General features: G+C 37.2%; 1 protein-coding gene across 1 annotated transcript in view; it reads right to left on the bottom strand.

Moving 5' to 3' along the window:
• Nucleotides 1-3487: 3487 nt before the first annotated feature.
• Vegfc (vascular endothelial growth factor C) overlaps nucleotides 3488-13527 on the bottom strand; it is a 97332-nt gene continuing 87292 nt past the window's right edge. Inside the window, exons 5-7 of the mRNA XM_005362606.2 lie at nucleotides 9716-9822; nucleotides 9113-9446; nucleotides 3488-3953 (exon numbers count right to left, since the gene is read on the bottom strand). Coding sequence (XP_005362663.1) covers nucleotides 3839-3953; nucleotides 9113-9446; nucleotides 9716-9822 — 556 coding nt within the window. The 3' untranslated portion in view covers nucleotides 3488-3838. The remainder of the gene's footprint in view (nucleotides 3954-9112; nucleotides 9447-9715; nucleotides 9823-13527) is intronic.

The following is a 13527-nucleotide window of genomic DNA, read 5'->3' as shown; positions in this document are numbered from 1 at the left end:
GATCTTGTCTGGAAAAAAAGTAAATAAAATAAAAGTAATGTGTTTTATCTTTTGTTTTCTAAAAAAAAAATTCTCACAATATATCTCATGCTGTCCTGGAACTGACTATTTAATAAAGGCCATTGGGAACAAACTAGCAACAATCCTCCTGTCTCACCCTTTTAAGGGCTGAAATTATAGACTTCCATTCCTATCCTATCACTGAAGGATATATCCATGGAGCCACATAGAATGGATTGTTTCTTGGGCAATCAATCATAACTTCAAGTTTGAAAAAAGAAGCTTTTAATATTGCCTTATTTTCACAAAATCAAACATTTACCATTATCTGTTATGGATAGTTCTGTCTTCTGCCTAGTATATAATCAACACTGATGAGTCCACTAAACGAACCTTCTAAGAATTTTGGCCGCTATACATATACATTTGTACATGCTAAATCCTTCTTAATGGCTAACCCAAATTCTATAGTCAGAATGACAGACAACAACAATAGTTCAAAGTCAATTTCTGTTTCAAAGCCTCTTTCTGGATTAAATACTAGTTATGCACAGCTAATTGAGCTCTGGAAGAAGAGTACAGTAAACCTTAATGTCATTCTGCAAAAGTTGTATGGTTTTGATCTTTAAGATATTTGTAAAGAATTTCTGCTTCTATATGTGGTAACATTTGACATTAGGAAGTCAGAACAAACAGTGCTTCCTACCTATCCACATTACTTAGGATTAAAGATCAAATTAGAAGGACTGCATAAAGGAAGTAGAGTTTTTATTCATAATTTTACAAGTGAAGCATTTGAGTGGTGTTTCCACAAAGTTCTTAGTTGCTGTGGTTTTGATTTCCCTTTTTAGTTAAGACGAATTGAAACACTACAGACAGGTCTTTAGACACAACTTCAATCCAGCCCTTTCCCTTCAAAGCCTCAAATGCTAATACTCGGGGACGTTGTTGATTTTCTTAGGGACACAGACATGTCAGAATTTAATATGGTACATTATTTATAATTCAGTGCCCAATTAGATTGGACTCTCTTACCATAACTTGCCTCTTTAAAGCAATAAGTTGCCATCTCTGGAATAAAATCTCTGGGTCCTGTAGTTCAGCAACCATCACTTTCAGTTAAAAAAAAAAAAGGAACAAAAGAACAGCAGTTAAGCATACTGAGAGATCAGCTAGTAATCATAAGTAGTGTTTTAAAATGTGTCACTGATATTCTTAAAGAGTTACTTGTGTATTGTATGTGCATTTTTAAGGATTAAATAATGTATTAATTCAGAGCATTCTAGAACTCATAAACTCCGAATGTATCTTTTAGAACATCTTCTAATGAAAGTCTGTGCTATGCACACAGCAGAGTCACAGAGAGAAGTGTGAATCTGAAGGTGTTCCTTCATCCCTATCTGCACATTCTAGGTTGACTAAATTTAGACCATAATGCTGCGGGTTTCCCCTCTGTATGCTGTGAATATGTTTTATTTTTTATTTTATTTATTTATTTATTTTTTCGAGACAAGGTTTCTCCGTAGCTTTTTGTTCCTGTCCTGGAACTAGCTATTGTAGACCAGGCTGGCCTCGAACTCCCAGAGATCTGCCTGCCTCTGCCTCCCGAGTGCTGGGATTAAAGGCGTGCGCCACCACCGCCCGGCTATAAATATGTTTTATTACCATTTCGTTAATAAAGAAACTGCTTTGACCTATGGCAGGGAAGAACATAGCTAGTCAGGAAATCCAAACGAAGATACAGAGAGAAAGAAGGCAGAGTCAGGAAGATGCCATGTATCTGATAAAGGAGGATGCCAGAAACTTACCAGTAAGCCACAGCCTTGGGGCGATACACAGATTAACAAAAATGTGTTAATTTAAAATGGAAGAGCTATTTAAAAAATATGCCTGACCTTTTGGCCAAACAGTGTTGCAATTTTGTGTGATTACTTGGGTCTGGATGGCCCGAAAACTAGAGTGCACTCTCCGCTTACACCATAATCCAGTTTTCCAAAGCTCTGACACTGTGGTAAAACTATTCTATGTGAACCCTCTCCTTTGTAACACCCACGTCTTCTCTTCACCACTGAGTGGCATTCCTTTGAGAGCAAGGTGTGCACAGAGGAAGGCTTGAGTCCAGTTTAGTGATTGACCCTTATCCCCTCTTGTAGAGCATGCCGTGAGGAACTTACTCTTATGCTCACGCCCCACAACTCTGTTCTAAGTGGTACACATACGGAGGAAGGGATATTTTTAGACATTCTAGTAATGGAACCAGCTTCACTCAAACAGTTTGTAAATATTAAAACTTCCTTCAAAAGCAATCTGGAAGCTAAATCTTATACAACTGCTTTGCAAAACATTTTTGCCTTTGGCCTTTTAGACTGAGAATCCAATATTAGATTTCTGCACATGAAATGTTGCTTATAAACTTTCCAAGTTTGGATATATTAGCTGTTGCTGGGAGCTTCTAGTGTTTTCTCAACTTTATCTTTTGGATCAACCATGGTATCTTGGGATTCTTTGCCGAGTTGAAGAATATTCTCACTAATTTTTAGCTTTTTGTTAAATCACATGTGTGGATATTCTAAAACAACTGTTCAGCTCTCGCCCCAGTCCATCTATACTGATGACTCAAAAAACCATTTATTACGATGTGTTGAAGTGGGATTTTTTTTATGGTCCACATAAAATTGTTTTCAAGCTTCTATGGTAATGTGTTATCTTTGTCTATGCTACTCTTGGTTTTCAATCAAAATTATTACATCTCCAGGGACAAATAATTTTTTTGTCTCTTGGATACTTCTGGCTTTAATTTTTACTTTAGTGATTCTTTTATTGTTTTGTTTTGCCAATAAATTTCAAGAAACACAAGACTTAGATTGATATTCAAGCTAATTCATAACAGCCCTTGTATTGGGTTCAAACCTTCTTTACAAAACTCCAGAAAGCTTACCAAATGAAGCTAAAATACTATTTGCTAAAATAATTATTATGTTCCAAATGTATGAAATCAAACAATTTATCACTGATATATAACATGTTTTGCTTCATTGTTGGAACCAATGAGTTGAAAGATGATTTGAATTTTGGGTGAGTTTCAAAGACGGAGAACACTGGATGAACATGGATCATGCTATGCTGTTGGATTCAAAGAGGTTGACCATGATTTTCCTCTTTAAACAATGATGAACTCAGTTTAAACATCCTGATGTTGTCAAATGATTTTTTTCCTCTCACTTTCTTTTTTCACCAAAGTTAAAAAAGTAGGCTTTTTCCAGTGTATCCAGAATGTAAGTTAACGCACAGTGCACTTGATATCTGCTTTGAGTGTGCAGACAGCTCATCACTACGAAATGCAAGACAACTCAAAAATCTGTGATAAGAGAATTTTGGAAGACGACATTCCATTTTCTACAACTGGAACATAACGTAAGATGGCGATGGACGGAACTTCACCATTTATAATACAATTTTCACTTTATTTTAAACATAGTTTGCATGTTATAAAAATACTGATCACAGTGAGCTTTACCAATTGTTATTGCTATAAAAATGAATGCAGGAACAATATTTTTAGTGGAAATAAATTATATAGTCATTCTTTTTTTTTTCTTTTTCTTTTTAAATCACAAGAGAAAACCCTCGGCTGTCTGTAACCGGTAGAAGAGGAGGCTTTGAAGAAGCCTTTTCCCAAGAGCGCCAGTCCGTTCCTGCATCTCTCCACATGGTTCAGGAAACACAGACTTGGGCCTCTGTGACTGTGGTCCCACAGAGTCTTTCTGTGCATAAACAGTTCTATCGGGGCAACAGTTTTTCAAGACAGTAAAATGATGAACTGAAAATTGGTATGATCTTAGCTCATATGTGGTCTTTTCCAATATGATGGGACACAGCGACAAACTTCTTCACTAAATGACAGTCCCGGGTCACAGTGCTTCAGTCGGTTTGTACAAGGTCGTCTGTAACAACTAGAAAAACAGAGAGAAACACACATGGTGAAGACCAAGGCCATGACGCTAAAAATCAGCTTTTATATTTTCTTAAGTTTAAACTCAGAAAAATTATTAATTTTATTAAAATGTGTTTATAGGTTTATAAATGTTTAAGTGTGTGCTTACGCTTACGGCACTGTAGAAGAATGGAAAAGCCTTAAAAACATGTCCCAGTTGCTGACATAACAATAGAAAGATGGGCCATTGTAAGCATTCGTTCTTTTGAAGTACTTTCTGCTTTGTGGATGAAAGTAACATAAAACAGAAATTTTGAAAGTGAATATTTAAGGTCTGCTGATTTCCTGTGATCACATAAACATGGCAACGTTCACAAAAGTCTGGCATGTGCATGGGACCCAGACTTCCAGGCAATTAAACCCAGCCATCTTGGCAGGACCATAGTCTTTGGCGAGCAGCCCCATCCACACTCTTGTGTTTTTACTCAGCAGCTGGCTGCGTAATGGTGGGTAACTCTTCCTTCCCCACCTGTACTCTAGATGGTGAGGGAAAACATGATTGGCTGGGGCCTTCTCCATCCACACTAGACTTCCAGCTGTTGGTAGTGGTGAAAAGACAAATTTTGATCATTTAATTTTTGAAAGTTCTGCTTGCTATAGTGAATTGACTCTAACTTTGAAGAATGTTATAGAAGATGAGTATGCCTCACTGTGTAATGGGCTAGAAAGGAAAAGTGAAAGTGAACTAAAGAGACCCTTAAACACTTCAAATTTCATCTCATTTGATATGGAAAGGAAAGCATAGCCAAGGATTTTTTTAATGTATTTAAAATTTTGAATTTTATTCACTTTAATCTCTGAAAGTTTCATGTGCATATATAATGTCTCCTTATTACTCTTTCTCGTGTCCCTGTCACACCTATCAACTCCTAATCCTCTCTACTAGTCCCTCTCACACATTCATGACTTTTTCTTTTTCTTTTAAGATTTATTTATTTATTATGAATACAACATTCTGCCTCCATGTATGCCCGCATGCCAGAGGAGGGCGCCAGATCTCATTACAGATGGTTGTGAGCCACCATGTGGTTGCTGGGAATTGAACTCAGGACCTCTGGAAGAGCATCCAGTGCTCTTAACCACTGAGCCATCTCTCCAGCAACAACAACAAAATTCATGACTTTTTCTTTGGCTTTTGAACCATTCTACCATTCACTTTAACCATGGCCAGCTGAGTGATCACTGGTTTGGAAGTATCCACTAGAGTAGGGGGAAGGATGGGTCAGATGTGGGTATAAAACTAATGGCAAGAAGTTCTCTCTTCCTGAATCATCAGGAACAAAGAATTCGGCAGTAAGGGGCTGTGTCCTCCTAGCCCTTCCTCCATTCTTGCCCCACACAGGCCCATTCTTGTTGAGCCACTATGAGCATCTATAACTACAAAGAGCTCATGATTGTAAAGGCTGTGCCTTTCCCAGAAGAACTCTGCAGCTCTTTGCTCTATCTTCCTAGCTCTTACGTTCTTTCAGTCTTCATCTGTAGAATGTTCTTAGAGCCTTAGAGCAGGATAGTATAAATGTATTGTTAAGAACTTTTAACATATTCATAATTACACAATAAATACAATTTGTGTATCAAAAAGGCATGTGATTTTTAATGGCCAATGACAGCTGTTGATTAAGGCAGTAAAATGGAAATACATTCTGCCTTTCTTCACTGAAATAAATATTAAGAGAAATGTGCGTATATATATACTTTACAATTTTTTTTTGCTCCATCTATTTGATACCATAACCTATGGAACCATACACTTAGTGTGGTTAGAAAACTGGGCACGCAAAGAGTTACAATATGTATAATAACTCAGCATAGGGATATAGTTCAGGACTTAGAGTATTGCTCCATGGCCACTTGACCAGGACAACCAACTTCAACCTTAAATAGCAGAAAAACAGGAAAAGCATTTATGAAAGATAAATGTCTTGTTTGTTCAGCAAAGATGTATGATATACATATAGTCTACTCAGCAGCTACATGACAATTCTCTGTAGAAAATTTAGATGCCTGGCTAGTCAAAATGCAGTGTCAAAAGATTCAAATTTGTTACTATGTACTAAATTCATTGAAAAAAGATTCAATGTGAAGCATGGCTTGATCAGGTTTGCTGAAATATAATAGCTGTATTCATTTGGATATAATACTGAATTTTGAAACTACCTTTTGGTAAGTACAGTAAAATTGGAAAATGTGTATTATTCAAAATGTTTTTCAAAAATAAGTATTACAATTTATATAAGGAACTCTTCAACAACACAGGAAAGAAAAAAAATATCATCAATGAAAAACCTGGATTTAGCGATGACCCATTTTGCAGTAACTACAAATGACAGATCTTCAGAATTAAAAGTGAAAATAAGAACACAAAGTCTCGAGACTCAAAAGATAGCCTCTACTTAATGAGGTACAAGGTTAATGCTAAATAGTCACAAGGATACAATATTAAAAATAAAAAGAAAACAGCTTTTATTTTAGATGTTGAAAGGGTATTATTTGCCCATGTCTAATTTATGGATGGAAGAAGATATTCAATGAAAGAGAAAAATTATTGAAAATGAGGACACTAAAATCTCATGTGCTATGAGAAGAGAATAAAAGCAGAATAATGGCGACATTAAACACACTGGTAGTTCTCAATCTATGGGTCATGATTCGCCTATGGGGAGTCAAATGACCCTTTCACAGGGGTTGCATATCAGCTATCCTATATATCAAATATTTATATTATGATTCATAACAGTAGGTAAACTACAGTTATAAAATACCAATGAAAATAGTTTTATGTATGGGGGGGCACCACAACATGAGGAACTGTATTAAAGGGTTCCAGCATTAGCAAGGTTGAGAATCACTGTTCTCGATCCATATGGCAATCTTTACTGGATCTCACAACTCAGAGGCTTAAACGCAGCTTAATACAGAGACATCTGCCAGGTTATTGTCCCTCCTTAGACTGGAGATGGAAGAGAGGAGAAAACCAATGCCATACGAAGAGGAGCAACTCCGAGAAACAGCATGAAGTGTTCTCAGCATCAAAGTCAGAAATCTGTATTCTTCTTGAACTGAGAGAGCAGGGAGACAGAGTAGAAGATACTGAGGTAATTTAAGCAGAAGCAAGGCTGCTGGGCCAGTATCGAAGGAAAACAACTAAAACATCCCAAAGAGAGGTCTGGATTAAACAGTAGGCATCTTATCCTCTGAGATGTAAGAGATACAAATTCAGACATAAATATAGAAAGTCTTTGACTCCAAGAACCTCATTTATGTGTCTTAATGAAAAAGACTATACAAAACCATGCTGTAAAAATAAAAACAAGTGACAGATGTTGCAGCCAGTAATGACAGAGCCTTTTAAGGACATTTCAAGAGGTTTTCTTTTCCTACACTCTTTTTTTTTCTTCTTTCTTTCTTTTTTTTTTTTGCATTGGGGGTTGTAAGAGAATGTTTATCATGTTTTGTTTGCTTCAGTGACTTTAAGACAAATTAAAAGTCCTAATCTCTTAAAAAAAAAAGTGAGTGATGGAACATTAGAGATGACTCAGTGGTTAAGTACTTGTTGCTCCTACACAGGACAAAGGATCAGCGTCCAGAACCCAGATGATTGATTTATACCTGTCTAACTCTAGTGCCAGAGATCCAGTGTCCTCCATGGGCACCAGGCACACACGTGGTGCACAGGACACACATGCCTATGCGTAAAATACCCATAGAGGTAAAATAAAATAACATTTCAAAAGTGAATCTTGAGTAATTTTCAATAATTCTGTTTTTAATTTTTAATTATGTGTTTAGGTCTGTGTTTGTCTCTGAGTAACATGCATGTGGGTTCAGGTGAAGACAGATGCCAGAAGAGGGTGTTGGCTCCCCTGTAACTGAAGTTAAAGGCAGTTGTGATCTGTTTGAAATCGGTGCTGGAAACCAAAGCCAGTTTCTCTGAAGGAGTACCATGTGTTCTCGATCACTTAGTTATTTCTCAAGTTGCTCAAGTAACCTTAAACATGACACAAATCTAGAGGCATCTGAGAACACAGTGAATCTCAACTAAGAAAGTGATGAGATCAGACTGGCCTATGTCCGTGTCTGTGAGACATTTTCTTAATTGTTAATTGATACAGAGCCAGCCCACAGTGGATAGTACTATCCCTAGACTGGTAGGCTTTGATCCTGCAAGGAAGCCTGGGAGCAAGCCAATACAAGGTGTTCCTCCAGGTTTCCTTCAGTTCTTGCCTCCAGCTTCTGCCTTGGCTTCCTTCATGATAGACTGCAACCTGGAAGTCAAATAAGCCCATTCTTCCCCGAGTTGCTTTTGGGTATGGTATTTTATCACAGCAACAGAGAGTGAGCTAGAACATTTATCCAGTTCTCATTAAGAATTCTGTGTAAATATTTCATTTTCAGACAAAATTCTTCAGAAAATGGTGCTGCGTTTTATTTTTAAGCTTTAAAATAATACACTGGGCTGGGTCGTGGTGGTGTGTGCCTTTGATCCCATCACTTGGGAGGCAGAGACAGGTGGATCTCTGTGAGTTCAAGGACAGCCTGGTCTACAGAGCTAGTTCCAGGACAGGCACCAAACCTACAGAGAAACCCTGTCCAAAAAAAAAAAAAAAAAAAAGATTCATTTGAAGCATCTGGTTGTAAATTCCATTTGAAAGTAAAATTTTTGAAGGCATCAGACATAGAATGCATTTGTAAAATAATATATCTATCCTCTACTCATATTGGGCTTTGCTATATTAGTCTAATTTGGGGTATATTCTAGACTTGTTTTTGTGCCTTGATGTTTCTTTGTTGCCTTTAATATTACTCAACTCCCAGAGACCAAATGTCCTTATGTAATCCTGGAATCCATCCACTTAGGAAATCAAGGCAGGAGAATGCTAAATTCTAAGTCGGCCTGGCTATATAGCAAGTCTGACTCAAAGAAGCCAGAAACCCCACAAAAAGTCTAGTGTTAAGAAAGAATAGCATTGATTTAAGTAACTGCATTCTTTCTTCTCCGAGGGTTTATTGTCTTCATTCAAATAAGCTGCTGCTAGTTTGGGTTGAGAAAAACAGCTCCTGGTTGAGAAGACTGCATGTTCTAGAAGCGACTTAGCGTTGTTTACCTAGACTCCTTACCTGCAAGTTTGATGGTGGAATTTCTTCCCTTTTAGGAAGCACTTCTGTGTGTTTTCTGTACATTCACAGGCACATTTCCCAGGATTCAGGGGTTGATTTCTAGGACAGGTTCTTTTACATACACACTGGCATGTGTTTTCATCAAATTCTCTGTTGGCTCCACATGAGCTGGGGGAAAGTTTGTTTTTACAGACACACTGGCATGAGTTTCTGTCCAGTTCTTTGTGGGGTCCACAGCTGGATGGCCGAAGGCCACCTTTGCAGACACACTGGCAGGTATCTTCATCCAGCTCCTTGTTGGGTCCACAAACATCATGGAATCCATTGGTGGAGTCTAGAAGAACACAGAACATATTTACCAGACCTTAGTACTTCAGGATGTGGGTTTACATACATGCCTTCAAAATACCCTCCTTTTTCGCTTTTTCAGTAATGTATGTAAACACCCTTTAAGTAGAAGTTAAAAGTAATAGCAAAGGAAGTAGCTAATATCCTACTTTGTACTCATCAGTAAGTGATGAGCAGAATATTGTGAGCATTTAAAATGGAAATATGTTCATCAAAATACAGATCAGATATGGACCGAAGTGTTTTTTTACTTACCACCCTCAGCATTTGAATAAAAGATAAAATCCTGCTGGGCCAGGCATCGGCACATGTAGTTATTCCACACATAGTTTGCAGGACAAGTTTTGTTGACTGCTTGACACCTTGGGGGAAGACAAATAAAACAGGAGCTAAAGAATGGTGTAACTGGCATAGAGAAGGATCATTTCTTTGCATGTGCATATTACAAGTCAAAACATGGTAACAGCAAAGCTTGAAAATACACAAGAATAGGGATGAACCATTAGTGTCTCCCCTAAAACTACCGCTACCTCACCTGCTCTAGGTTCCAATCTGAGCTTACCCTTATAAGTTATAAGGCCTAAGAGGACTTATGCTTTTTAAAAGCAAGTAGGCGTCATTGTATAATGACATATTGTTTGACTTTCAAAAAAAAATGCAATGATGCCTTCTATATTTCCCTGTAATTTCCTTTACCAAATAAAAAATATATTTCAGGCAACTCTAGAGGTTATTTGATAATTTTTATCTGAAGGACTTTTAGTGACATACAAAATTTCATAAAAAGATAGCCTGGGTCTGAAAAAGCATGGGATAAAACCGGTCTTACATAGCAGACAATGAGGACTACTGAGAACTCAAGAACAATGGCAGTGGGTTTTTGATCCTACTGCACATACTGGCTTTGGAGGAGCCTAGGCAGTTTGGATGCTCAACTTCCTAAACCTGGATGGAGGTGGGCGGTCCTTGGACTTCCCACAGGTCAGGGAACCCTGATTGCTCTTCCAGCTGATGAGGGAGAGGGACTTGATCGGGGGAGGGGGAGGGAAGTAGGAGGCGGTGGCGGGGAGGAGGCAGAAATCCTTAATGAATAAATAAATTAAAAAAATGTTTTTAGAGATACAAAAAAAGATGTAATATGGTTTATTTCTTATAATAATAGTTTAGGTGGCTTTCAGCTCTTGCCTCACTAAAGTACTGCAGCTATAGTGATATTCCCATACAAACACATTTACTGTTTTATTTCTGAACCCTAGATCTTATAGCTCTAATATAACTTGATTGATGTATAGTTCCCACTTTCCATTTCACCATAAATATCCCAGAGCACATTTGGATTTTTTTGGGGGGAGGGGATGACTATTTCCTTCCTTCTTTTCTTTCTTCTTACCCTCTTTTCCTTCTTTCATCCCTACCTCCTTTCAATATTCAATATTTGTTTTAGAAAACATTACCAACAAATTGTCTTCAGTTGAGGACTTAAATTACTCCTTGATTGTTTGCCCTTGGCTAATAGGAACCCATTCATCTTAATGACTACAACACTGGGCACTTTAATGTGACAAACCTCAGTTATTCACTACTCCACCTAGAATGAACCATTCTTCACGGAGCAATATTACTCTTTATCACCATCATCATCATCATCATCATAATCATCATCATCATTACTACTACTCTGGAAAATGACATTTAGAATCTATCATTTGGGTTTAATCATGTTCTGTACCATTATATTCAATTTCTTCTAGATCGTCTGAGTCAAATGCAGATACAATCTGCAGCCTGTTCTCCTGGTTAATGTCTTTCCTTTTAATACTCTAACAGTGAGAGCTTTCATGAACCTTTACTACGTGACTTGTAACGGACATTGGTGTGGATGTCAAAGGCAAATATTTACTTAGATATCACACAACATTCATTTTAAAGCAATATTATAAACAACAGTATGTGGCGAAGAATGCTCCAAAATGCTACAACAAAGAAACGATCTTCAGACACCCTGAAATGGGCTCCAAGTGAAGAACAAACAGACCACGTGCTTTGGATGTTACTAAGAAAAGTTATATAGATTATTCAAGGTGACGAAACACTGTTTCAAAAACATCTAAGAAGTACTATGAAACCACACAAAGAATTTGTTTTGGGCTTTACTTTACAGAAAAAGCAATTCCAAATTGTGTGTGCTTGGCAGAAAGCCCTCACTATATAGTATAAGGCTGGCTTTGGACTTCTGACCCTTGGTCTCCCCAGTGCTGGGATCACAGACTCACATCTCTGTGCTTATCTTTCTAAATCTGTACATTATGACCATGTCTACTGTCATTCTGAGCATCACCTCTGATGATTTATCAGCATTTTCCTTTCCAGCAGTCTACAGCAATTCTAAGAAAGGATCTATTCACACGTTTCAACATGGCAGCTTGTCTAAAGTGGCCCATATGTTTCAGTCTACGTAGGGAGTCAGTTACAGGGAGTTTCTTGATTTAGTTTAAGTCTGACCTGTTAATCGCTGTATTATTTGCTACGTCATGTAAACTACAGTCTCTTGTAGAGCATGCAAATAGTCTAGATGGTAACCAAACAAGTATATGCAAAAGCAGTAATAATTGTTAGATGAATATAAAACTTTTTAAGTATCTTAGATGCTTTCAAAATGTGTCTTTTGGAGACACTATGATTCATGGTAATTCATCAGGAATAAGCTGGGCTTGAGGGCTAATTACAGTTGACTGTATGTTTTCCCTTTAAAGTAAAATTAAGTATGTTTGCCACATATATTTTCTGCAATAAGTATGTAATTTTAAGGGAGATAAGCATGTACGCACGTTAAGGCAAAAAGAAGGTCAGTTATGTCAAAAACCAACACAGGATAGCTAGGACTTTCCGTATGTTTAACTTCATCCTAACAAATTCCACTAAAGTACTTGGGCTCCAACAGTCTTTATACAAATAGCTGCTTGCTTTATCCTGTGTACACTACACGCCTTTTGTTTTTACTCGTAAAGATAAAACATATTTACTTATGTGATAATGAGTTAAGACTAAGAGAAGTGTGCTCATTCTGATCCATACCCCAGTGTGCCTTTACTTTTTTGTTTATATATTTTTGTTTATATATGTCAGTATTTCTTCTTGGAAAATAACCAAAACCAAAAATCAACAACAAGGCAACATGTTTAAACCTTGTTTGTACACTTAGCATTTCTCGGAACACGCCAAACTATCCTTAAAAAATCCACTTAATCCTAAGGGAAAATCTCTACGCACACTCCAGTATTTTGTCACTATGGTGGTTTGAAGGAGGGGCTCCCTCTAAGTCACAGATTCCTGGACAAGTGGTCTCCATTTGGTAGATGTTTGTGGTTTGCTAGAGGGCGTGCCATTGACAGCAGGTCCTGAAATTTCAAAAAACTGATGCATTTTGAGTCAGGGTTCTGATTTCTGCATGTGGATCAAGTTCTTAGCTATTGCTCCAGAACCACACTTCCATCATTCTCGCTAGAATGGTAATGGGCTATTATCCTATGGGCACTGGAAACCATCAAAGAAACTCTTTTTTTTTTTAAATTGTTATCTTGGTTATGGTATTTTATCACAGCAATAGAAGAGTAAATAATAAGTCATTATTTTATATTTTAGTTTAATCATAAGTATGAATTGTTCCTGATAACTTAAGAGTATTTATCAATTTTATAAACAGATATCAATAATTTTGTATGTATATTCTATCCTAACTTTAGCCTCCTGCCATAAAATACCCTTTAGTATCCTTCTACATGTGGTGACAGTACATATAGGTTATAGGTGGACACATATGACAATGATGACAATAGAAAACATTCCTTTTTCATTTTGCCAAAATGTAATTTATCCTACACTTGTCTGATGTGGTATTTTTCTAGTCATTGGTTACAGCTCTTATGAGGAACATGAAACCAACTAAAGAGTCAAAATACACATCTTAATCCCAGCATGGTGGCATATGAAATGAATTCCAGCATCTGAAATTCTCAGGGAGATACATCAGGAGTCTAAGATAATTTTCCTGGACTATATAATAAGCT

The sequence above is a fragment of the Microtus ochrogaster genome, linkage group LG7_11, assembly GCF_000317375.1.
Source record: "Microtus ochrogaster isolate Prairie Vole_2 linkage group LG7_11, MicOch1.0, whole genome shotgun sequence".
Lineage (NCBI taxonomy): Eukaryota > Metazoa > Chordata > Mammalia > Rodentia > Cricetidae > Microtus > Microtus ochrogaster.
The sequence above is the reverse complement of the archived record's forward strand: the minus strand, read 5'-3'. Positions and strand labels throughout refer to the sequence as shown.